The sequence below is a fragment of the Eptesicus fuscus genome, chromosome 11, assembly GCF_027574615.1.
Source record: "Eptesicus fuscus isolate TK198812 chromosome 11, DD_ASM_mEF_20220401, whole genome shotgun sequence".
NCBI classification, from domain to species: domain Eukaryota; kingdom Metazoa; phylum Chordata; class Mammalia; order Chiroptera; family Vespertilionidae; genus Eptesicus; species Eptesicus fuscus.
This window is the reverse complement of record NC_072483.1, coordinates 61899690-61925102: the sequence shown is the minus strand read 5'-3', so window position 1 is coordinate 61925102 and position 25413 is coordinate 61899690. Positions and strand designations below refer to the sequence as shown.

General features: G+C 47.3%; 2 protein-coding genes across 2 annotated transcripts in view; both read left to right on the top strand.

The window, feature by feature from the left end:
* The first annotated feature begins 979 nt into the window (after window positions 1-979).
* On the top strand, window positions 980-9961 carry LOC129150707 (UDP-glucuronosyltransferase 1A1-like). The gene is made up of 5 exons (XM_054723087.1): window positions 980-1843; window positions 6158-6289; window positions 6862-6949; window positions 7234-7453; window positions 9664-9961. Exons 1-5 carry the CDS (start codon window positions 980-982, stop codon window positions 9959-9961), a joined length of 1602 nt encoding a protein of 533 aa, XP_054579062.1.
* A 6689-nt stretch (window positions 9962-16650) lies between these two features.
* Window positions 16651-25413, top strand: part of MROH2A (maestro heat like repeat family member 2A) — a 42989-nt gene continuing 34226 nt past the window's right edge. Inside the window, exons 1-8 of the mRNA XM_008138720.3 lie at window positions 16651-16865; window positions 17846-17941; window positions 18175-18353; window positions 20449-20580; window positions 20808-20970; window positions 23201-23299; window positions 24104-24255; window positions 24809-24952. Coding sequence (XP_008136942.3) covers window positions 16790-16865; window positions 17846-17941; window positions 18175-18353; window positions 20449-20580; window positions 20808-20970; window positions 23201-23299; window positions 24104-24255; window positions 24809-24952 — 1041 coding nt within the window. The 5' untranslated portion in view covers window positions 16651-16789. The remainder of the gene's footprint in view (window positions 16866-17845; window positions 17942-18174; window positions 18354-20448; window positions 20581-20807; window positions 20971-23200; window positions 23300-24103; window positions 24256-24808; window positions 24953-25413) is intronic.

Genomic DNA, 25413 nt, shown 5'->3' with positions numbered 1-25413 from the left:
GGGTTGCTTTTTAGAGTTCCTTTCTGTTAGCAGCTCTGAGGACCCCCTTCCACATTCACGGATCACGCCAGCCCAAACAGCCACAGATTGTTCTAGGTACAGACTATGCCCAGTCCTCCAGCTCCCGCAGTGCACATGTTTCTCTCTCCTTCTGGAACCAGAGACCTGACATTATCCCAGGCAAAATCTGACCTTTCTGTGGTGGAGTGTAGAGCTCCTCTGAATTTGCGTGTTTGTGCCAATTGGAGACCAGTGTTGTGGGGTTCTCAGCTGTTTGGTGGGTGCCATAGTTGCAGATTCCCCGGGCTTTTCAGGCTCCCGACAACACCCACTTTCCCCTTCAAGATGGCGCAGTCTCCCCGTCCGAGCATATCTGTTTAAATTGTTAATCTGTTGTTCTTGACAGAGGAGGTGGGAGAATCATGTTCGGGGATCTCTGCTGTAGTCTCCAGGCCCAGCACTGTGCTGGACTCAATAAATCCTTTTGGATGAATGAATCAAAGATGATTGAACTGTGGAGCAGGACATTCTTAAAGGTTTCCATGGGCCAAAGGTGGGCTTGCAACATCATTTTCTTTTCTTGCTGAAAACTATAGTCAGCTTTCTCTTTCACTTCTGGAGAGGAGTCTCCTTTTCACCGCATAGCATTTTTCCTCCCATGAAACACTTGTTCTGTCCTGGGGAATGCTCACTGAATGGGGTAAAAGGTGCTGGAGAGGCTTTGCCTTCTCTGTTCACTCCAGAATGTGATCTGAGCGGTTGATAAAGAATTTCAGCCAGTTATAAAACTGTTGTCGCTTATTAAGAAACCATCTTATTGCTCAAATTAAATTTCCTGCTACCTTTCACTGACGACAGCTCTAGTCATGCAACAAAAATCAAACATTAACTGGCTGTATAGATTGGTTCTTGGAACCTGTGAGTGGGAGCGAACAAACCTCAGGCAAACACCAGTCTTGGTAGAATAGGCAGGCGCACCATGGCGGCAGGGTCCCAGAGCCCACGTCCGCTTGTCCTGGGCCTGCTGCTGTGTGCGCTCAGCTTGGCTGTGTCCCAGGGTGGGAAGATATTGTTGATCCCCATGGATGGAAGCCACTGGCTAAGCTTTAGCGGGGTCATCCAGCAGCTGCAGCAGAGGGGGCATGACATCGTGGTCTTGGCGCCTGAAGCCTCGGTGCACATTAGAGAAGGAGCATTTTACACCTTGAAGACCTACCCCGTGCCATTCCGAAGGGAGGACTTGGTAGCATCTTTTATTGAGCTTGGGCATAATGCATTTGAGAAGCAGTCTTTCTTGCAGCGTCTGATCAAAACTTACAAGAAGGTCAAAGAGGACTCGGCTCTGTTATTGTCGGGGTGCTCCCATCTACTGCACAACAAGGAGCTGATGACCTCCCTGGCCGAAAGCAGCTTCGATGCTGTGTTGACTGACCCTTTCCTTCCTTGTGGCCCTATTGTGGCCTGGTATCTGGCTCTGCCTGTTGTGTTCTTCTTGAATGCACTGCCATGCAGTCTGGACTCTCAGGGTACCCAGTGCCCCAACCCACCATCCTACGTGCCCAGGGCTCTGTCATTTAACTCAGATCGCATGACCTTCCTGCAGCGGGTGAAGAACATGCTCCTTGCCTTGACAGAGAACTTTATGTGCAATATGGTTTATTCACCGTATGGGCAACTGGCTTCGGAAGTCCTTCAGAAAGATGTGACTGCCGAGGACCTTATGAGCTCTGCATCTATCTGGCTTTTCAGAACGGACTTTGTGAAGATTGCTCCCAGGCCCATCATGCCCAATATGGTTTTTATTGGTGGGATCAACTGCGCTAACAAAAAACCATTATCCCAGGTGTGTAATTTGAGTGGGAACTTTACAAGCCTATAAGCTCACAAGTACTTTGGGTAGATGAACTTGCCACAGATAGATCCTGAATGAGCATGCCTAGTTTCAAATGCCCTCTTGTGTTGACTTCTAGCTTGCAAGTTTCCTAGGTTGAGTTGTAATTTATATCTGTCTTTGGAGTCATCTTCTTGGTTTTTTCTTTGGATCTGGGGCTTTAGGAAAGTATACCTGGGGCATTTTATTCTGTGGGCTCCAGTGGATTGTCATCCATGAGAGGCAATAAGGGTTAAATACCATATGCCCAGAGCACTGGGTTCAAGGTTCCTTGCAGAGAACAAAAGTGTATAGGACTACCTGGCCTATAATTGGGGCAGTGCAAACAGCTCAGTTGTGATACAGCATAGCTGCGGAACAGCATGGCTGTGGAGTAGCTGAATAGTGTTATAGCTCAATTAGGAAACAGCAGGGCTGCAAGGAGGACCTCGGGTAAGGCCCCTCTCTAGCTAGACAGTTCTACTCTGCTCTCTGCTTTGTTCAGCTCTGTTGGCCTGCTCTGCTCTGGGGAGAATCTTTGGAAGCGGGTGGGGAAGAGACATAGTCTGCTTTTTCAGTCTTTGGTGGAAAGAGAAAATGCATTTTCTAAGCCAGAGGGGAGCTGACATATATAGAGAAGTCCTGGTCCCAGATTGGTCTGTCCTCATGCAAATGAGGAATCCAAATCCTTGCAGTGTGAATAGTCCAAAAGTCACCATCCTGATTGGTCAGAATGGAGCCTCCCCATAGGTAAAGATGTTGATGAGGGGCATATACTTGCGCAGCTTCAATTGGACAGGGAAAGTCTCAGTTTTATAGGTTGAAACAGGATTCCAGAAACACTGTGCAAGCAGGCAGTTTAGTGTGGGAGGCAGGCAGCTTAGTGCAGGCTTCTTCTTGAATCAAGGTTTGCATGAGAGGGCCGTGTTTAGAAACAGCTGCTAGGCTCTTTGTAAATATGAGCTCAGTTAGCCACCTGGAGCCTTTCTCAGTAGGTATTGTCTTTCTTTGGGTCTACACACTTCCATTTCTCTAGAGGATACTGTCTTATTCCTGATGCTCTTGATAAAAGTCCGGAGCTTCAAGAGTAAAGATAAACTCTTTGTTCATTAAAGAGAGTCCTCAGAGAAAGTACACCCCGGAATTGGACATACCTTTGTAATGTCTGAAAGACAAAAGATGGTAGAACAGCATTGAGAGCAAAGGAACAGAATGCAAGAATTCCAAGATGTCATTCCCCTCTGAGGGCGAGGGACTGTCTTCATGGACATGTAGAGATTCAGAGATGATATTCATTCATATATTTTGGGTCTGGAGAAAATAACTAAAGAGAAAATCAGAATAGAGACTTGAAGATGGTGAGGAGAAGAAAGACTGGTATTTGCAGGTGCGTCTGAATGAATAATGATGAAGTGACATGTTTCCAACATGCTAAGTGCTTATAAGGGTTCTTACAAAACAAAAGACATTTTGGAAGAAAAAAATCTAATAAAAGCCTGGAACTAAAAATACTAAACTCTCAGCCAAAGTAAGAAACTAGTTTAAAGGCCCCATTGGAGTGGTGGCCCCGGTTTTTTTGGAAGGTGATCAGGGGTGAGGGAATCAAGGGTTATTTTCAGTTAACAAACACGTTGCTCCACACTTTGGCTATTCCAGAGTCTGTGAAATTGCAGCAAGCTTTAGGGGAAGTTTTGCCAACTACAGGGTGGACCTCGTACTTGGCAAAACCTATCAAATCCCATAAAAGCTGATCTAGAACATACTTGGCCATGATAACACAATCTGTGTAGTTGGCCTTTGTGATCTGTCAATGAACTTCCATGCCATTTAAACTCCGGGCAGTGGTGATATTTAACTTTTTATTTAACTATTTAACTTTGGGTGTTTATGACCCTACGGGTTTCATTAATGTAAGCACACCCCGCTGGCTGCAGAGTGAATGTGGGAGGGTTTACAAGGAGGGGTAATTAGATTAGTTTCTTTCTAGACAAGAGTGGTCTCACTCAGGAGTGAAGGTAATGGTTGCTCAGAGCTGAGCTGTATCTCCACAGGAATGAGGGCTGTGGTACATCTTTTAAGGAAGAAGGACCTTGGAAAAAGCATCTTCAGGATGTTCTTTCTGAAAAGCAAAAATACAACCTGGTGGTGGAGAGGATGATGCTGGCCTCCTTGACTTTTCAGATGAGACCAGTGGAATAGGCTGAGACAAAGCTTTAGGAGCCAGAGGCCTGGAAGAGTCTGGAGACTAGACAGTGGGTGTCCTTGGAGGAAGGCTGCTCAGTGTCTTTACTGGTCATGCTCAGAATCAAGCTTGGCAGGAACCTCTGAACACTGAGTGTGCTGAGCCCTGTCAGAAGTCTCCTACATCTCACATCCACGGTGCCCAATGTCCTGGCCTAACCAGGACTGTTCAGGATTTAACACCAGAAGTCCCATGCTTGAGGAAACCCCTCAGTTTTGGGAAAACCTGCTACATTGCACAATCACACTAATGCCCATCCAAACTCTCTCTTGGGAGACATATACTAGTAAAACCATTTGGAGATTCTCAGGGGGTTGATTAGATCATTAATGACCTACAGTTGGGGGGATTGTCTTATTTATGCCTTGCTCTGTTTCCTCTAAGTGAATTGCCACTGTGAGTGTGACATGTGTAGCCTTTCATGTGTGTGGGTGCAGGTGTGTGTATGTGTACGTATGTATGCACGTGCGTGTGCATGTTTGCTGAAAGCTGGAGTTGGCTTTGAAGGTTGGGCACAGGTCAATTTGAGTGAAGATTGTTGCCAAGGGTTGAATCAAGGGGCTTCCTTACTCTCTTTCTGGAGACATGGCCACCATTCTCATCTCCAGTTAATTTTGCGATTCTTCTGACTGTTGTATCCTTTCAGAGCTTTTGTTTGACACCCATCTCTAATATCTGTTCCATATTCTTTCAGGGATAGATCTTTGATAGGTCATAATCCGTCATCAGTTTACTAGTTGGGAACTTCTGCCATCACTGTTCCTCACCCCTATACACACAGACAGTTTTCTATCCTGGAGACAGTGGAGTGACCTTCTGGTGTGACCTTCCTTTGATGACAGTGATGGATATGTTGCTATAAGCAAGGAATCAGCTTCTGGAACAGGACATGAGCAGTCAATGAGAGTCCTTTGCTAGGTAGGTTGGGACTCAGTGCCTGTTCATCCTCCCCATGGTGGCTTTGGTAACCAAGGTTGACTCCTATGCCCTTGCTGATTTTTGAACTGCACAGAGGGACTCAGACCGCTGGTGCACAATTGGTCAGGGTTCCCGTCCCTCACTTTGTATCTCTCAGACTTATGGAGGAGCTTATAGCAAAGATAGGGTCCAACATATTTCTGCATATTCTTCTTGCTAAAGCAGAAAAGTTGATTTGCACTCTTTACAAAGCTCTTCTCCAGGAAAGGTGGAAAGATGCAAGGCTGATTGGTTACAATTCAGCACTGAGTTGACATGAATATGATATTTAATCATCCAAACGACTGGCTGCCATGTGGAAGACTCTGCTATAGGCTGTGGAGGAAGCAAGCATTTTTAAAGGTTGTCTTCTTTGTGTTTTTTCCTTGTAAGCCTAATTCTTAACACTCTGTAGCTTTGTGCTTTCAATCAATTCATTCTTTCTCCATACAAAGAATATTCCAGAAGCCTTGAAAAACAATACAGACCTTTACTATAGACTTTCTTAAAGGGGAAGTGCAGGAGTTTTAGAGTCCATAGAAGCTTTCTGAATCCTCTTTGAAAAGCTTTCCTCTCCCCCAGTGTTTCTGTTCAGAGCTGAAAGACTCTCTCCTTTTGCTGTGATGCCCACTTAGCCACCTGTCTTCATTCCTGTTCTCTCCTTCTGCCCCTTCCCCGAAGCCTGCTCTCTCCCCAAAGCTTCCCAGATGCCCAAAGTCCTGGGGAAGTGGATCTTGTCCTATCTCTGGTCGCTTTACTTTGGAGAGTTAGCACATTACTTGGGTTCTACCTCTCAAAGAACCCAAGAGGTTACTCAGCACTGAAATCTGTGAGCAGGAAGCCTCTCGCCTTTGAAAGGGAGTCAGGCAGGAAGAGGTGTTGTACCACACACTAATACACTCTCTCTCTCTTTCTCTTTCTCTCTCTTCTCTCTCTCTCTCTCTCTCTCTCTCTCTCTCTCACACACACACACACACACACACACGCACACACACACACCTTGAAGATATTTGAGTCACACCTTAATGTATGCAGTCACCCAAAGAATGCAAGAAAATATTAACTGGAAATTTCTCTTTTGGCTGCAGGAGTTTGAAGCCTATGTAAATGCCTCTGGAGAACACGGAATTGTGGTTTTCTCTTTGGGCTCAATGGTCTCGGATATTCCAGAGAAGAAAGCCATGGAAATTGCTGATGCTTTGGGCAAAATACCTCAGACAGTAAGGAGATGCTAAACTTTTCTATCTTCATAAGAGCTGTAACCCCAGGCCTCCAGTTCTGAATTAATTCTCTGAGTTGGACTTTAGACTTGGGTTTCCCCTGCCACTTCCCAATTGTGAATCCCAAGTTCCTCTTTTGTTTTGCAATTCCACTCTTAACTACTCTGTTAAATGATGGTCCACTTCACTCGGACGTCTCATTTTCTCTAAGAGACTCAAGGAGAATCTATTTTAAAAATAAAATAAATAGGATATTGTTTCTTCATATTAAATAAGAATATTTCTCCAAAAAGCGGTTAGTACAATGGTGTATAATTATAATTCTGCATCCACTCATTTATTAAGTAGACTGTCCCTTGGAGTGCAGAAAAGTGCAAAAATCATAAATATATAGCTTGATGAATTTTCACAAATTCACAAAATGTTACTAGCCCCCAGAGCCTTCTTAGTCACTACCTCCCTCACCCCCACCAACTGGTCATGCTCTTTCTGAAGACTCTACTTTCTAGCTACTATAGCAGTCTTTATAAAAAATCATATTCTGGTCTTTCAACCCTCTTCTCATCTGTAAGGTGCTGTGGCGCTACACTGGGACTCGACCATCGAATCTTGCGAAGAATACAATCCTGGTCAAGTGGCTGCCCCAAAATGATCTGCTCGGTATGTGGAGAGGATTTGATGTGTAGGTCAAACCAAGGTTAAATTAAGAAAGTGGCTTAGGCTCGGCCATTCTAAAGGATTATTTAGCTGGAAAATGTTATGGCCACCATATTCCACACTGCTTTTTACCCAGCAGGGCATCTCAGCCACATTCTCTTCTGCAAACTTCTATAAGGGACACTGTGGACAGCACTGAGTGCGTGGAGTGCTTTCACAACCTAGTGATGCCAGAATGTGACACTCAGAGACTTGACCACTGGCATCCTTCCCTCTTTGCTTCCCAGGTCACCCGAAGACTCGTGCCTTTATCACACATTCTGGCTCCCATGGTATCTATGAAGGAATATGCAACGGCGTTCCATTGGTGATGCTGCCCCTGTTTGGCGATCAGATGGACAATGCAAAGCGCATGGAGACCCGGGGAGCAGGAGTGTCCCTGAATGTCCTGGAAATGACTTCTGAAGATTTAGAAAATGCCCTCAAAACTGTCATCAATGACAAGAGGTAAGAGAGAAGGTACAGGGGACTACTGCTTGTGTTTTGCCCATTCCATTCACAGTAATTATTCAAACAAATACATGAAAATCTATTTATAAGTAAGATCATTTGGGATTATTATTCATTTTATAAAAGCATGCTCGATTCCTATAGAATCATGGGAATGATGTTAAATGTTATTTTCTCTCATAAATGTAAAACTTAATTTAAAAAATAATGTCACTATAATAGATGCCTGATCTATAAGTTCCTGCAAAGAGAGAAATATTCCATTCCAGGAAGCATCGTGTGTTCATAAAATAAAAACAAACCAGGTGCTTCAAAGTACAGCTTTTCCCAGCACTGAATTCTGTGAGAAATTTTGTCCATGGGGATTTATAAATGAGGGCTCATGTGAAATCACTTATAATAAAAGGCAAATAATAAAAAATGAAGACACGTTTGTTCAAATGTGGCTGAAGATGATTCAAAAGGCAAAAGCCATCAGATCAAATGGTCTCTACATGAAACTTATTGTATGGCTGTCAAGCTTCCTAGTAATAGGCTGAGTACAACCTTATGGAAAGAAGTGATGCCCAGAGGTAGATTTCTTCCAACAGTTAATAATGTGTGTGCAACTACATTTCTGCATGTGTGAATGCATGCATATGTGAGTGTGTGCATGCCTGCCTATGAGAGTGTCAAGAGCTTTCACCTGTAATTGCTTCATTTCAGAAAAGACATCAGGCAAGAGGGCAGATGTGGAACCTGGGAGTGTGTTCAGATAGGAGGAGATAGGACACACACACTGAGCCTGAACAAGGGAAAAAGGCAGGGAGATGATAGCGCTCACGCGAGTGTGTGTGTGTGTGTGTGTGTGTGTGGGTGTGTGTGTGTGTGTGTAATGCCAGTGGATAAAAAGAAACACCCACAGAACCAGGGCAGAGTGCCCAGTGTGTTGGGTGACAACCTACCCAGAGCAGTGTGGTTGGCATCCCTTCATTCCAATTGGCTGCTTCCGGAAGCCTGGCTTGTCAGGGTCACACCGTGCTACTCACATGTCAGTACAATTAAGACCCAACTTCTCTCCACGTGCTCATGAAATTTATTTTCTATGTTCACACTAGTAATATAATTTTGATCTTTTGTTCAGTGGTATAGATAGCTACTTGAAACCTAAAAATGACTTGGTAGAAGTTCCTTAGTACATTATTGTTTTTTCAAAACACTAATTCATCAGCTCAAGTTATTATCTTTATCTAATCATTGTTGAGCCATCTATCTGGTTGTGAATCTCCATGCTTCCAACACTCTAAGCTTAGAGGGTACCTACATGATATTAAAAAAAATTGGAAAAAGTTTAAAGAGCAGATTGTGCAACCAGGCCATAACAAGTACTCAATAAATATTGAATGACTTAATGAAAGTCCAAGGAAATCTGTCCTGCTTAAGAGAAATTTTATATACAATAAAGATGTTTAACCAAACTTATGGCACAATATTAATAGTACATTATTAGAGGCCAGGTGCTCAAAATTCATGCAAGGGGGCAGGTGGGAGTCCCCTCAGCCCAGCCTGCATCCTCTCAAATTTGGGACCCCTCAGGGGATGTCCGACTTCTGGTTTAGGCCTGATTGGCCCTAAACCGGCAGTTGGACATTTCTCTCACAATCCGGGACCACTGGCTCCTAACTGCTCACCTGCCTGCCTGCCTGACCGGCCCTAACTGCCCCTTCCTGCTGGTCTGGTCACCCCTAACTGCCCCTGCTGCCAGCCTGTTCAGCCCCAACTGCCCCTCTCACTGGCCTGATCACCCCTAACTCCCTCCTCCTGCTGGCCTGGTCCCCCCTTACTGCACCCCCGCTGGCCTGGTTGCCTCCAACAGCCCCCATGCCAGCCTCATCACCCCACGCAGCCTGCTGTTTAGTTGTTTGGTTGCCCCTCACTAACTCCCCTGCTGACCTGGTCAAACCCACAGAGCCCACTGCTTAGTCCTTTGGTCGTCCCTCACTAAACCCCCTGCCAGCCTGGTTGCCCCAAGCAGCCTGTTCGGTCATCCGTTCAGTTTTTTTGGTTGCGATGGTTGCTTAGGCTTTTAGATATAGAGATACATTTTCGTTATCAAGTTTGAAAAAACCAGGTAGCGCTTCTCACTGGAAGCAAGCATGCAAGCATAGAGGGAGGTTAGTTCACTGCCTTCGATGTTCCGGCATTAACATGACTGTCTTTGTGTTTAGCTATAAGGAAAACATCATGCACCTCTCCAGCCTCCACAAGGACCGCCCCATTGAGCCACTGGACCTGGCTGTGTTCTGGGTGGAGTTCGTGATGAGGCACAGGGGAGCCCTGCATCTGCGCCCCGCGGCCCACTTCCTCACCTGGTACCAATACTATTCTTTGGACGTGATTGGCTTCCTCTTGGCCATTGTGCTGGGAGTTGCCTTTGTCGTCTATAAATGCTGTGCCTTTGGCTGCCACAAATGCTTTGGGAAGAAAAAGCGAGTTAAAAAATCTAACAAATCCAAGGCACACTGAGAAATGGATGAAAAATGAGGTGATCCAAATTTGCAGTCAGTGTTAAATGCATGTTATGCTCATTGAAGAAATGCTTTACTATAAGTTAAACACCCCAGAGTGTGTTTTTTTTTAATAAAAATAATTTAATTGCTAGTCACACGGGTAGTTAGAAATATTTGAAAATGTTTTCAGCCCCCTTCAATACCTTTAATCTGGACTTTATTTGCTACCTTTCAAAGGACTTGCCAAGAGGGTTGGACAGGTCCCTCCTTCACTCTGCATTACTTTTCTTACTCAGAAATGGGGCCTGTTTGGGAACCACTGCTGTCCCTGCCTCAGATGACAGTTCTAACATCATCTGGCTTCTATAGACTGTTGTGATCAATTCCTTCAGTAATAATATTTATAAATTATTAATAAATAATAATTTATTCCTATACTTTACAGATATCACTTTGCATCCTTAAAGAAGGAAACAGTTATTCCTTTAGAGCCTAGTGCCTTGCACTTGAATGAATGAATGACACAGAGCCCTTGGAGAACAAAGTATGATTTCTTTCTTTGGGGGAAAAGAGTGATGTATGAAACTGATGGGTAATGTGTTTGGAAGGACAAGGATTGCTTGTGCCAAATGGATCCGAATTTGATAAAAGCCCAAAGTGTAATGTCTGGCTAGTATATTTTTCTCTGATGTATGTTTCCCACAACTAAAAACATATCAATAAATTTATATAAATTATATTTCTTAGATATTCTTCTTTTCATTGGTGTTGCTTTTATTTATTGTTAAATTACATGTTCCAATTACAAAAGTAATGTATGATAGTGGCAGAAAATTTGAAGAATGCAGAGTTGTACACATACACACACAAGAAAATAAAAATCGCCTGAGATCCTCAGAAATAATCACAGTTGCTATTTTGGCAAGTGCACATAAAATGTCACAGCTATGCCCTATATTGACAGTGTTGTTTACCATCCTTTCTCCACTTCACACTATCACAAACTTTCTCCCAGGTCTTATAGAAACATTTCATTTGTATTTAGTGGCCAAGGACGATTCTACTGCATAGATATACCAGAATGTATGTAACCACAACTACTGGGTGGATCCACTTCTATTAGGGGGGAAAAAAGAAAAAGAAAAAAAAGCAGATTTAGCCCATATTCCTGACTATTTCCGTGGGAAAGAGCTTTACAACTAATCAATGGTTGTCTCAGTTTGGGTTTCTCTGCAGTGATAATTCAGGTCGTCTTTTCTTTAGGAATTGAAGGTGCGTGGGCAGTGGGATGGGTTGTAATGGCCGCCAAGAAGCTGGCTCTCCTGTGGGTGACAGAGCTGAATCCCCCTGGTGGATGCTGGGAGCTAGCACACAAAATGCACCCAACTTATCCTGGGGAGAAGCAAGGCCCTTGGGTATCTGAACACTTGCCTTGCCAGTGATAGGCTGCTCCCAACTGGTTACTAATTTCCTGCACTTCCAGTCAGCATGGCGGCTCTGGAAGCCAGAGAGCCCCGGGAGAGAAATGCTGTGTGGTATTGGAGGGGGTTTGTGCACTAAAGAGAGAAGAACACAGGACACTGGGTGGGGCACTGCCACTTCTCATTGCACGTGATTTGAAATTGTCTCAAATTGCATCCTGAGATGGTGTGAGAAAGCTAAGTTCCCACACTCTGCAATACAAAGTAATATCTTGCCAACAACAACAACAACAATAAAACATCATCCGTTTGTTAAGAGAAATGTGGGATCTTGTTTTAAATTTGCTCCTATTTTATCATTACTATGAAAAGTTGAATTTTTTACAAGCTTATGAGCCATTTGTATTTCTGTTTTATTCCTTTGCCTATTTTCCTCTGGGGGTATTACCCCGAGGGGTGGCTAAGAGAGCTTACTGCCCTAATGAGAATATTCTCTGCCATGTACTGGAAGTATTTTCTCCATTTAATTTTTTTCCCCTTCAATTTTTTTTCTCACCTCTGCTTGTTGCTTTATGTTATTTGCAAACATTTTAAACATATAAGCTTCAGGTTGGAGCTGGGTGTCACGGGGATCCCCAGGCTGCTTTTGGAACACAAGCTCTTCACACCAGCCCCCTCCCCACATCTAAGGACCCTGTGGTGACCCTTGAATTGGGTCTGCCCTCTTTTTAGGCCCTTTGGGTCCATCCAGTGACCATCTCCTGGGCAAGATGCCCATGTTCCGTGCCCCCTTGTCTCTCTCAGGGACCCTGAGCTGCACTGACCTCTCACGGGCTCCTCTGAACCTTCATGTTTCTAGTCCCACAAGTAAGAGAACCCAACTCTAGACACCTTAAGTGAGTAGGGGGGTCTTTTTGTAAGGAGATGGGGTTCCTAAGGACTCAGGCTCATGGCCAAGTGTCCAAAAGAGCTGGGATGATTGGAGCCTCTCTTATCTCCTTCTGTCCCCGCATGCTTTGAGTGACAGCTTCGCTCTTCCCCATTCTCATGTCCTATTCTGCTCCTCTGTCCCCACCTCATTCACAGGGATTGCTCTTCCTTGAGGACAGGGACGTTCTTGCTGCCATCCAGAGTCTAGAGTCCAGGCGTCCTCAAACTACAGCCCGCGGGCCACATGCGGGTGTTTTTGCCGTTTTGTTTTTTTACTTCAAAATAAGATATGTGCAGTGTGCATAGGAATTTGTTCATAGTTTTTTTTAAACTATAGTCCGGCCCTCCAACGGTCTGAGGGACAGTGAACTGGCCCCCTGTTTAAAAAGTTTGAGGACCCCTGGTCTAGACCATAGGAAGGTGGGGCCTTTGCATCCTCTTCTGACCCTCCTCCACATTCAAGTGGCGCCACAGCCCTATGCACTTGATCACTTCCAGCTGTTCACCTGGCCCTTCCCCCTTGCTGACTTGACCACTTCCAGGTGGTCACCTGGGACCCACCCCTTTTCCACCAGACCCCGCCCTCTTGTTCACCTGACCACTCAGCCGCCTTGGCCTGCCTGTTTTGTTCCTCATGCAGAGGGGTGGACTTCCCAATCTCTGGAAGTTGGGTTAAGTGCCTAACACCCACAGCGCCAGATCACTTTCTGCTTACAGGCTGCCTATTACCCAGTGGCGAAGGCCACAAGAAGCGGGAGGCCAGCCACCATTAAGACAGCCAGGGGGATTTCTGAGGCTAGAGTTCCCCCATTGTCCTTACCATCTCATACTGGAGAGACCTGCAACACTTACAATCTTCCTGTGGGCTTTTCAGGGCAAGAGCTGTGTTAAGCCCCTGAAAACCAGTTCATTCTGGGAGCACTGTCCTGCCCCTCCAGAGTCACTGACTGGTGGCCGGGCCCTGAGGGCCAGCTTTCTGCTTCATTCATAGTGAACGACCTGCCTTGAGGAAAGGGACCTGTTGCTGCCATCCAGAGTTGGACCAAAGGAAGGTGGGGCGTTTGTGACCTCTCAGCATTCACGTGGCCCTGCCGCCCTAACCACTTGACCACTTCCAGCTGTTGACCTGGTCCCACCCCCTCATTTACATCACCACATCTGGTTGTACACCTGGCCCTTGTTCACTTGACCACTTCCGGCTGGTCACCTGATCCCTCCCTCTTGTTCCTGAGACCCTGCCCTTTTATTCACCCGACCACTGAGCCACACTAGCCTGACTGCTTTGCTTCTTACACAGAGGAGTGGACTTCGCAATCTCTGGGTGTTCTGTTAAGTGCCTAACACTCACAGCCCCTGATCACCTTCTGCTCACAAGCTGCCTCCGACTCAGCAGGGAGTGCCGCAAGATGGGAGACATCAGCCCCCCTTTAATTCAGCCATGGGTGTCTCTGAGGCTAGGGACCCTCCATCGTCCCCACCATGGAGGCATCTCACACTGGAGTGTCCTTCAACCTGACAGCCGTGCCTGTGGGCTTTGAATTCAGGGCAAGATCTTTGTTAAGCCCCTGAAAACCAGTTCCATTCTGGGAGTAATGTCCTACCCCTTCTAGTGTCACTTACTGTTTGCTAGCTTTCTGCTTCATTCACAGGGATCACCCTTCTTGAGGAAAGGTACCTTCTCGGTGACTCTTAGATTTGGACCAAAGGAAGGTGGGGCCTCTTTGACCTCTTGTGACCCTCCTCAGCATTCATGTGGCCCCACCACCCTAACCATTTGTCCACTTCTATCTGTTGACCTGGCCCCACCCCCTTGTTCACGTCACCACTTCAGGCTGTTCACTTGCTTTCTACCCCTTGTTTCTGAGACTCCGTCCCCTTGTTCACCTGACCACTCAGGCACACTGTCCTGGCTGCTTTGCTCCTCACACAAGAGGAGTGGACTTCCCAATCTCTGGAAGTTTGGTAAGTGTCTAACACCCACAGCCCCAGATCACCTTCTGCTCACAGGCTGCCATCTACCCAACATGAAGGGCCATAAGAAGGGGGACACCAACCCCCCTTTAAGACAGTCATGGGGTCTCTGAGGCTAGGTGCTCCCCATTGTCTATAGCATGGAGGCATCTCACACTGGAGTGTCCTGCAACCCTGATAGCCCTGCCTGTGGGCTTTCAAATCAGGGCAAGAGCTGTGTTAAGCCCCTGAAATACATTCCATTCTGGGAGTACTGCCCTTCCCCTTCCAGAGTCACTTACTGCTCGCCGGGCCCTAAGGGCCAGCTTTCTGATCCCTCAACTCCAAGATCCCACAGGACACTGACTGGGTTCTCTCTTGCCCAGAGTTCTGAATTCCTGGGCGAGAGAATGTGATTAGTCCAGCTAGACCAGGTGTCCATTCCTTTTCTGATCAGGAGTGTTGGTGGAGGGATTACAGAGGGAAACCATGACCACCAGGAGCCCATAACTGTGAATCGAAGGGTCATAGAAGAGGGAAACTTGTCTCTGGAGAGGTGCCACCAAATGTGTCCACTACATAGGCACATTTTCCGCACTTTCTGCATTTGCCCTTTTTATACCTTTAAGCTCACAGATTTCTACAATGTTTTCTTATTTTCATGTTAGTTCCCATAGAAATGGAGCTGGGAAGCTCTGCAGCGTGAAAGCACAAGAGTGGCTGATTTTATGAATGGATTGCATGTGAGTCAAATATTCCTGTCACGATCTGACAAATAAAAAATATTTTCACTTTGGAAAACCAAGCAGAGTCCACTTCTTTCTCCTTGATCTCATTGTCTTTGTGTTCTCTCTAGATAATGTATTCAGGGGCATCTCATTTTTTTCTGTGCTTACACACTCACCATGTGTGTAAGAAAAAATGGTCCTTACTCACCACTCCCACTAGCCATGTCCTTCACAATGTAACTTTGAAGCTCTTCTGGTTAAGAGGAGAGATCTATTACCCTAGCCCTTGCATCTGGGCTGGCCTGTGACCTGCATTGACTGATAGAATATGGCAGAGGTGGTGGTGCCAATTCTAAGTCCAGGCTTCAAGAGGCCTTCATGTTTCTGCTCACTCTCTTGGAGGCCCACCTAGCTGCTATGAGACACAACTATCCCAATCATCCTAGTCACTTCAGCCAATAGCTAGCCAACTGCCAGATCCTTGTGTGTGAGGCCATCCTAGACCAGCCAGCCTTCATTTAACCCATTGGCTACTGCAGATGCATGATGACTTCAGTTGTGCTTGGCTGGACAAGGTGCAGATCAACAGAACCACCCAGCTCACCACCCATAGACTTGCAAACACTAATAAGTGGTTTTGAAGAGGCTTGTTACACAGCAGTGGCTGATACATTCACTTTCAACTCTAAATTCATGACATTTTATGTGTTGTGTTTCAGACCCTCAGAGGACGAAGGTGTATCCACCACAGAATGGGGAGTCCCGCTTAACTGATGTGGAATTGCAACCTTGTCACTAGAGTAATAGATGGAAGAGAAAAGAAGGCTTAGAGGGGAGTGGGAAGAGGTAGGACAGAGGGGTCTGTGAAAGATGGGGCTTGTGATAATTGTCTCCTTGTGTCTATTTCATATTAGTCAATATTGTTCCGAAGGGCAAACCAAGGAACAATGCATACTTTTTATGGGAAGATGTGCTTGGCACTATAGAGAGGAAGCTCATCTTTTAACCACCCAGAGTCAGTGAAGTAGAAATGGGTTAATGAGGGTAATGAGCTTCCTGGTATCAGAGGTGTCCAAGCAGAGGCTGAGGAACTCACGCCCTCTTGGCAGGGCGCGCAAACATTGAGTGTAATTTTAACTGAGCACCAAGGCCCAGGTGGCTGTGAGTCTTGTTCTGTTGCCCTATAATGCATGAAAGGCTTCTGAGGCCAATATTTCATTGCTCAAAATGGTGATCTGGACGCTCTCACAGCTGCAAGTGGCAGGGAAATCCTTTGGGGCTCACTTTTGGTTTAAGGACACAAGGTCCCTGCCTTCCTTGAGGTTCTTCATCTTCTAAGTATTCTGCCAGTGGAAACCCCCTTCCTCATCCTGCAAGTCACCCAATCCTCAGGGAGGAGTCCTCTTCCCAGGACTTTCTGTCACCCTCCTCTCCTCCAGCTGCCCGACCACACCTCTCCACCCTGGGGCTTTATGACAGTATCCCCAGGTGACTAGGTTGTGAAGCACCTCCCTCCCACCATTTTCCTCTCCCAAACAGGCCACCGTACTTCATGTGGGCAATGTTTAAGAAATGTTTAAACAGCATGATGTGGGTGTTTTCTCACAGGATCTGTGCACTCTTCAAAATCCTCAGTTGACAGAGACTCAGGGAGGCAGTTGGAGCTCAAAGTTCCAAGGGTCTGGCACTAACGGTGATGATTCTAATGAAGCCCTCCACCCGCCAGGAGACCTGGTCCTCATATGTGTTACCATTGAGGTGCCCAGCTGTCTCCCGTTTTGACAACTGATCCTGCCATTGTCCAAGTCACCATTGATGTATATTAGGCAAAGAACAGAGCTGCTTCTTGCGTTGTATTTTTGTTTCATCTTGGAGAGAGTTTGGAGCAAAGGTCAGTACTGAGGTCCCAGAGTAGGTCTTTAAAGGATTCCCTAGAAGAAAGGGCACAGGATGGTGATGAGCCTCAGGATGGAGTTTGAGACTGAGGAACTTGGGAACAGGAGGAGAAAGGACCTGGGAGTTTTGAATCTTCCATCTTGACATCTGTGTTGATGTTTGTCAACTCTGAAGAAGCTGCCGATGTGAGAGCCTTTGAAAGAACTGTGAAACTTGCTGAGGTGGATTTCTAATTCATCTTTCATTTTCAGTGCCTAGAAAACAGGGAGGAAGGCCTGCTTAATCAAGTGTATTATTTATTTCTGTGTAACACATTATCATAAACTTAGTGGCTTAAAACAACACCCATTTATTATTTCATAGTTTCTGTGGGTCAAAGTCTGGGCATGTCTTAGCCAGGTTTTTTGCTCTGGGGTCTCACAGGCTACACTATAAGCTCATGTGGTTGCTAGCAGAATCCAGGTCCTTGTGGTTGTAGGACTGAGGCTCTCAGTTCCTTGCCACATGGCCTTCTCCATCGGCAGTTCACATCATAGCTGTTACCCTTCAAGGCTGACAGGAGAATTTCTTTCTCCAATCTGCTAAGACTTTTATGATATAATGTGATCATGAGAGTGGCTTCCCATCATTTTTGTCAGACTCTATTGTTTAGAAACAAATCCTGGAGTCTGCCCACCCTCAAGGGGAAGGGATTATACAGGGTGTGACTCATTGGAGGTCATCTTAGACCAGGGGTCCTCAAACTTTTTAAACAGGGGGGCAGTTCACTGTCCCTCAGACCGTTGGAGGGCCGGACTATAGTTTAAAAAAAAACTATGAACAAATTCCTATGCACACTGCACATATCTTATTTTGAAGTAAAAAAACAAAACGGCAAAAACACCCACATGTGGCCCGCGGGCCGTAGTTTGAGGATGCCTGTCTTAGACTGTGTCGACACACCAAGTATTTTAAAAATCTTGTTTATGTCAAAAGAGCCTGAGAACGAGATGGCAGAATCAGCAATAGACTCAAACGAGGACCTGTCAGAAGAAACAGAGGATCTGGAACCTCTGGAACCAGATGATGGTGGTAAGAAAGTCACCCACATCCTTGCATTCCTGTCTGATCTTGGCCACTAACTCCTTGAGGGCAAGACCTAGCTGAGGTCTAAGTATCTCCATCCACTCTGTGGACAGGGAGGTCCCTGCCCAATCACACCACAGGTGCAGCTAAGGCTGTGCAGGTGTTGGGGAGGCTGGGGCACAGGGAGCACCTTCTGTAATAGTCACCTCAGCACCAATCCTGTGCCATCTCTGTCTCAGGGACTTTCCAACAAGTCACAAACCTCCTCAACATCATAGACAGCGAATCAAAGATGGACGCTGCTGGGGCAGGTCCTGACATGCGGAAGACGCTGGCCTCGGTGATAATTACGGAGAAGGCCACCACCAAGCCCTGTATGGTGATGAACGCTCTCATCCGCTGCCTACAGGTGCCAGAGGTAGGGTCTCCTGCGCCCTCAGCCGCTCCTCTGAGCCCGGCCACGGCGGCTGCTCCTGTGTCCATCTACCACTCAGCACACTTACTGACTGTCAAAGGTGCAGGGCTAGGTGCCGGGGTATGGAAATGGGCTGGTCTGTGAAGTTCTAGTTTCTTGAGGACCTAGTGTAGACTGTGGCTATGTCAATTTTTAAAAGCTCTTCCATATTCTGACACAGTGGGGTTGGGAGCCATCATTCTAGAGCCAGAGCAAAGCTGGTGGATATGAGAGAGCAAAGACACAGCAGACCCAGAGCGCAGGGATGCTGGGCCAGTTAGCTTCTATCCCCATGGAGCCATACCATTGCCTAGTCCAGTGGTCGGCAAACTGCGACTAGCTTAACCCAAGGCAAATGTACACCCCCTTTCAAAGCATGGCAAAGGACTTTCTGAAGTCATCCTTGTCTTGTTTCCTTTTACTCATCTAGAGAAGTTCCAGACCAGACTCTAAGAAGTTTCTTCTACCCTTAAGAATACACCCTTGGAATCAATGGAATTTAGTAATGTAGGGGTTCAGAACAAGTCACTCCTTGGGCTGCTATGGTATATGGATTTTTTTGAGCTAAAGACAACCAAGACCCTGCAAGAGAAACTTCTGCACACACACTCCTTAACTACCTAGAGCAGTGGTCGGCAAACCGCAGCTCGCGAGCCACATGCGGCTCTTTGGCCCCTTGAGTGTGGCTCTTCCACAAAATACCACGGCCTGGGCGAGTCTACTTTGAAGAAATGGTGTTAGAAGAAGTTTGTTTAAAAACTTTGGCTCTCAAAAGAAATTTCAATCGTACTGTTGATATTTGGCTCTGTTGACTAATGAGTTTGCCGACCACTGGCCTAGACAGTCCAAGATAAAGGCACCGAGAATCCCCAAGTGGCTGGCAGGCAGCACCACACACTGGAAGGTCACTGAGTGCCTATTTTATGCCAGTTTCCAAGTTTTGAACAGTTTTTCTCTTGTGCCCATAAATATTCTCCAGGGATTAATCTTGATCGCAGGAAAGACTGTTCTTATTACAATTTGCCTGGCCGTTTATGTAGGTTCATCAAGAGTGCTAAGTATACATATAGGCCTTCTAAGTTCACTTTGAAAATCCAGAGCAATTATTCTCAACAAATGGGGTGCAATACTGCCCCCAAATGGGTAAAACTGGTTCTTGGAGGGGAGCAGAGAAAATCTTACTTTTTTATATATAAAGCACAGACCTGTATACAGCCCATAAACAGGTACAGACTATATGTGTGGTATTAAGGTTTCGTGAGGGCTGATTAGGGAAGAAATGTCTAAGAAGACTCCTTAGGAAGCAATAAGGACCAGTTGTGAATCCCTGATCTCGAGCCTTGTGGTACTGAACAGCAATGGCCACAAGGAATCTCTGGCTGGTGTTTTACTAGCCTCTCTGACTTACTAAACCAAGATTAGAAAAACAAGACCAACACTCTCTATATCGGATTTCACTAGTAGAACATATAAATTTGGGTGAATTCCTCTCTTCTTGAGGTCCCCAAATTTGCTAAGATGTCTGGACTGATAGAAAGTGGTCTTCTTACTGTCTGGGGGAGGAAACCGTCTTCCCAGAGTACTCTGCAGGCAATGGCCCATATATAGAGTCATCCCTCATTTCTTGAGAGTGGCTCATTGTACCTGAATAAATGAGAGTCATTCTCAAATTCGGCTCCCCGGGTGTGGTCTGGGTTACAACCTTTTGTACAATCCTATAATTTATAACCGTGATAAGTGCTGTCCAGGAATCAAAATAGAGACAGAGGAACATTCCCTGATCTGGAGCACTCCCTCACTATGGCAAAGGGCAGAGCAAACCCAACTTCTTGGACTCTCAGTTGGGTCAGTGCCAAGTCTTGAGGATCTGGTGTGCTGACTGTTTGACATCTGCCTTGCTGAGCATGCCAGACTGAACACAGAAGAGGGAACCATTTGCAGGCCACACTGATATGGCCAGTTGGAGGAGTTTGATGGAGGAGGGAAGGGCAGGTGATGGAGATGGAGGAGTAGGGGTCTGAGGCTTGGGATTTTCCTGCCCGCCATGCTTGTTCCCCAGATCTCCACCCAGCGGAAAGTCAACATTTATAACATCCTGCAGGAGATCATTCAGCAGGAGGGGGAGCTGGAGGAGCAGTGTGTCCACAGGCTGGTGACCATTGCCTCCAAGGAGATGCGGGAGATCCTGGAGGTAGTGGAACTCTGGGCTCCATTGGTATCCTGTGTCTCTGCCAACCTAGGGTGGGGCTGTTGGTGGGCATGGCCTGTGACAACCAAGGCCCTTGTCCAACCACTTCACAGGGCAAGAACAGGCTGAGCCCAAGGGGGCCCAGTGGGGCTGGAGAAGGCATGGGACTGGAGGGTTTTATGAGGTTCCAGCTGGTGGTCACACCACATGTCCCTCTCCGGTCCCCTCAGGTGGAGGGTTACATAAAGGCAGAGGTGGCCAGTGACACCCTGGTAGCTTTGTCCCGGAACCATTTCAGTGTGGTCATGTATGAGATGCAGCACCGTCTCAAGCCCCTCGAGCTCACAGAAGAGTTTGTCATCATCACCCTGGCGAAGCTGGCCAACGGCAATGGTAGGGTGTGGGGGCCCTCAGCCCAGTTCCTGGCCCCTTCGGGCTGGCCCAGCACTTCCTCCTAGTCTCTGTCTCCCCCGCCCCGCTCCATTTCTCTCTTTTCTTCTCTTTTTCTGGAATTCCTTCTTTTCATCTCCATGGATCTCTCAACTGTCAAGATTCTCTCTGTGTGTCTCTGCCTCACATTTTGGTCTGTATTTCTCCATCCTTCCATCTCCTCCAAATCTCTCTCTCTCTCTCCTTATCTGAGGCCCTATTCTTCTCTGTATTCTCATCTCCCTCTCTCATTTTATTTCCCTTCTCGCTCATTCCCTTTCCCTTCATTCCACAAGACGTACTGAGTCCATGCAGGCATCGCAGTGGGTGCTGGGCCAGAACTGGGAATAAAACATGCACAGTCTCTACCCTCATAAAGGACCATAAATAAGTAAACAAGAAAATAAATGATCATAGTAAGAGATGAGGGTGTGAAGAGGACAACCAGGTGTCTGCTTGAAATCAGGATGAGGGAGCGGACTTCATCTCTGTAGGGTCCTCATTGAGACAGTTATATTTCAGCTGTGACCTAAAAAGATGAGATGATGATATCTGTGTGAAGAACGGGATGCACTAAGAGAACATCATGTGCAAAGGTCCTGAGGCAGGAAAAAGCTTGGCTTCTCTGAAGAGCTAAGAGGTCAGTGTGTCTGGAGTTAGAGAGCCAGGGGAGATGGTATAAGATGAGGTTGGAAAGTTAGGCAGGCCGAGTGGGTAAAGAGTCTGGATTGTATTTGAGGGCACTAGAAAGTTACTGAGGGATTTCAAGGCTGTAGAATTGCCTGATGAAACTTTGCTGTTGTGTGGATGGAGACGGAAGATGTGTGAAGGTGTGGTGATGGTGGCTTGGGTTGGAGTGCATTTGGTGAGCAGTGAACAGATTGAAGGTATGGATGGGGCTTGGGCATGAAACTGTAAGTTGTGTTAGGAGGCGAAGAGGAAGCAAGAATGACTCTCACATTTCAGGTTTGAACAATAGGGTATATGGTTGTTAATGTCCTGAGATGGGAAACATGGAGAGAGAGAAAACTTGGGGGCTCAGAAAGAACCTCATTTGTATGTATTGAGTTCGCATTCCTTGTGAGATGTCCAAGTGGAGAGGTCATGTAGGGAGCTGATATGTAGATGCTGAGTTCAGAGGGCAGGTATGGGCTTACCCTTCCTACCAGGGGACCTCAGAGTGTAGGTGGTGTTCAAAGCCACTGACCCCAAGGGCATGAAAGTGGAGAGAGAAGAGAAGAGAGAAGCCTCAGCATTAAGAAGGCTTAGGAGGGATTGTAAGAATGGGGAGGAAGGTGAGGACAATGTAATGTAGTGGGCCTTGCAAAGAGGACAGTGATTCAGAAATGGCCCAGAGGCCGGTTGTGTCCCATCTTGCTGAAGGATCCAGTAAGATGAGGCTGGAGAAGGCTGCTTGGCCAAGAAGAATTTCATGGTGTGCTGGGGATGGAGCCTGGGCAGGCTGGAGAGAGGTGGGAGGGGTGAAGACAAAGAGCATTGGTCACTTGCTGTGAGATGGTTCAGGGGCAAGGGAGGGCCTAGACCTCTTGTGTGCTAAGGCCAGAGAATCAGGACAGAGGGACAGATGGATGAATAGGAGGAAGGGGCCCAGCCAGGGAAGGAAAGTCTTAAGAAAGCATGTTGGTGGGAATGGGGGCTCCCAGCAGAGTGGAAGACCTAGGTTCAGAGGGGCCTGTCACCTGTTACTCTTTCTCCCAACAACCTCTTTTCTCTGTCCCCTTCCCATCTCTGTTTCCTTTCTTTCTCTGCCCTCCTTTTTTCTACCTGCTGGTCTTTCAGTTCCTCTTCCCCACTCTCTTTCTTTCTGTTTCTCATCCAAGAAAATCTGTGACACCCAAAGGGAACAGACATCATTCCAAGGAAGCCGACATGCTCTGAGAGCTCACCGTCTCCCACTTCCTGCCTCTCCCATCTTTCCGTTGGCTCTGTCTCTGCTCTCTCTCTTCCTTCTGTCCCTCTGTTCCCTCTCCCTTTTCTGTCTTCCTTTCCCTTCACCTACATCCAGCTGGCTCTTCACCTCTTGACTTCCACACTATTTCCTGTGGCCGCAGGGGCACAAAGGGGTTCCTTGGCTCGGCAGGCACCGCAGGATTGGGTTGGGGGCAGAGTGGAGGTGTCATCTTTGCCTTCTCCGGGCTTACCCTGCTCCCTCAATCCCTCCCCCACACTACAGTGTTTGAGTTCATGCCCTACATGGGCATCACCCTGGCAACCATATTCACGATGCTGAGACTCGTCAACGAAGCCAAGATGCGCCAGGTGATCTGTGGTGGTACGTGTCCCCCGTGGGCCTGCAGGTCTGGCCCAATCAGGGTGCTGGAGGGAAAAATGGGGTAAGAAGTGGGTGTATGTGGGGGTTGTTGAACCAGAGGCTGTTTGTTCATTTATTCCCAAACATTTGTTCAATCTACTACTTGGTGTGGCCTCTGATTGGCTCTCCAAGGGGGCAGGAGGCTTAGAGGAGGAAGCTGTCCCTGTGACTTGGCATAGCTTGCTCTGTAGTTAAGCTTCTCAGGAGAAGACCAGTGAAGGTGATGGGATTCACAGGGTGGAGACCAGGGGAAATGTCTCCGTGTTGCGCCTGACTTGGGCAGGTTTTTGATGCTGTTTACATCTGATCTCCTTGCCCAAGTTTTCATTACATAATGTTTTCTTGGTCCCCAAATCCCTGAACCCTGAGAAAAATAGGGCAAACTGGGTTTGCTTCCCTCTGTATTGGCATCCCCAGGATGTAGGTAAAGAGTTATGTCCAGGCCCCATTCTTGACCCCTGCATGTGAATCTCAAGGACTAGGGCCTGGACACGCCTGTGTGCTTAATGCCCCCCAACCCCAGGGATACACAGGTATATGGGATAAAAAATTAGGGAGTGGTGAGGGGCTGGGAGGGCAGAGAGGGAGGGACGCAGAGGTGATTTTTCTGGGCTGTGCCTGGCCATCTCAGTAACCTACTAGCTGTGGAAGTATGTGAGCGCTCCCTCCCTCTTGGAGAAGGACTCAACCCTACTTATTTTTGACTCTGTGGATGGGGCTGTGTCCTGCCTCCTGCCCCTCTGGGTTCCTCCTCTCCCACTGTAGCCATGGAGACCTTCTGTGAGACAGTGCAGTTCTACCTGAGGCATCTGGAGGACAGCATGTACCCTGTGATGACGGAGGAGCAGTTTGCTATAAAGCTGTTCCCGATGTATCGTTATTTCGTGACCGTGTGGCTGAGGAGCCACAACCCAGAGGTGAGATGGGCCCTTCTCAGGGGGGGCTTGCCTTCCCCCAGGTAATGGCTCCCTAGCCTGTGAGGCTGGGAGAGCTGAGACATCGCTGGGTTCAGCCTTGTTCCCAGGACCTCAGAGAGATAGTGACCTAATTAATGGCAGAACTAGGAGGTCATGCCCCTGAATGCCCGGGCACTGGTGCCCCAGGAGGCTGGCTTGATAAAGCCCGGGAGCTTCTAGATGGGGGTCATGTTATGTGCAAGTGGGAGCTGTCCATGTGGTTTACCTATGGGAGCTATTTCCATGCCAACTTTATGCTATAGGACTGTTTCACAAATGAGGAAAGAGACACAGAGTGAATAAGTACCTGTACAAGGCCACCTAAGTGACAGAGCCGGAACTCATGGGGACAGCCTGGACTCACTGCTCACCTGTGGGGCCCTGGGCAAGGACTCAACTCTACTTCCAAGGTCCCCTCTGTCACACATTCTTGGCTCTGTGGACAGGGTTGACATGACTGGTCCTTGCTGGGGGCCCTGGGCCAAGGAATCCTGAGATTCCCCTCCTGTGGTAGGTGAAGCTGGGGGTCATCAAGTCCCTGAGGCCCATGCTGAACCTGCTCCTGCCCAACGATGACCTGCGGGAGGAGGTGTACGACTACCTCCCCCTGCTGCTGGCAGAATACCAGGGCAGCCTGGAGGCCCTCTTCATTACGCAGGTGCGGGCTGTGCAGGAACTCACCTGGGCTAGAGGCCTGGTCCTCAAGTGTACTGGGGAGGTCGGGGGGAGGGGGGACAGGGGGAGAAAGGGAGGAGAGGTGCCATCTGGATGGAAGGTGGGATGTCTGATATTTGGACGATTGACAGCAGACCCAATATCTATGCCCTATGAGGAGCCATGGGGCCTGGTACTTTTAGGGGGAAGGGACAAGATCCCAAAGGGTTTTAGAGGCCATGGTGAGGCTGTGACCTTTGTGTAGTTTCCTGGGGCTGCTATAACCAAGAACCACAAGGTGGGTGGCTTAAATCAACAGAAGTTTATTCTCTCAAGGTTCTGAGGACCAGAAGTCTAAACTCAAGGTATGGGCAGGGCTGCATTCCCTCTGAAGGCTCTTGGGGGGAATCCTTGCTTGCCTTTCCCAGCGTCTGGTGTCCAGGCATTGCTGAGCTTGAGGCAGCA

Coding starts and splice junctions, on each gene's coding strand:
- LOC129150707 (XM_054723087.1), top strand. CDS start 980: ATGGCGGCAGGGTCCCAGAGCCCACGTCCGCTTGTCCTGGGCCTGCTG. Junction 6,950..7,233: donor GCCCCAAAATGATCTGCTCG/GTATGTGGAGAG, acceptor TTTGCTTCCCAG/GTCACCCGAAGACTCGTGCC. Junction 7,454..9,663: donor ACTGTCATCAATGACAAGAG/GTAAGAGAGAAG, acceptor CTTTGTGTTTAG/CTATAAGGAAAACATCATGC.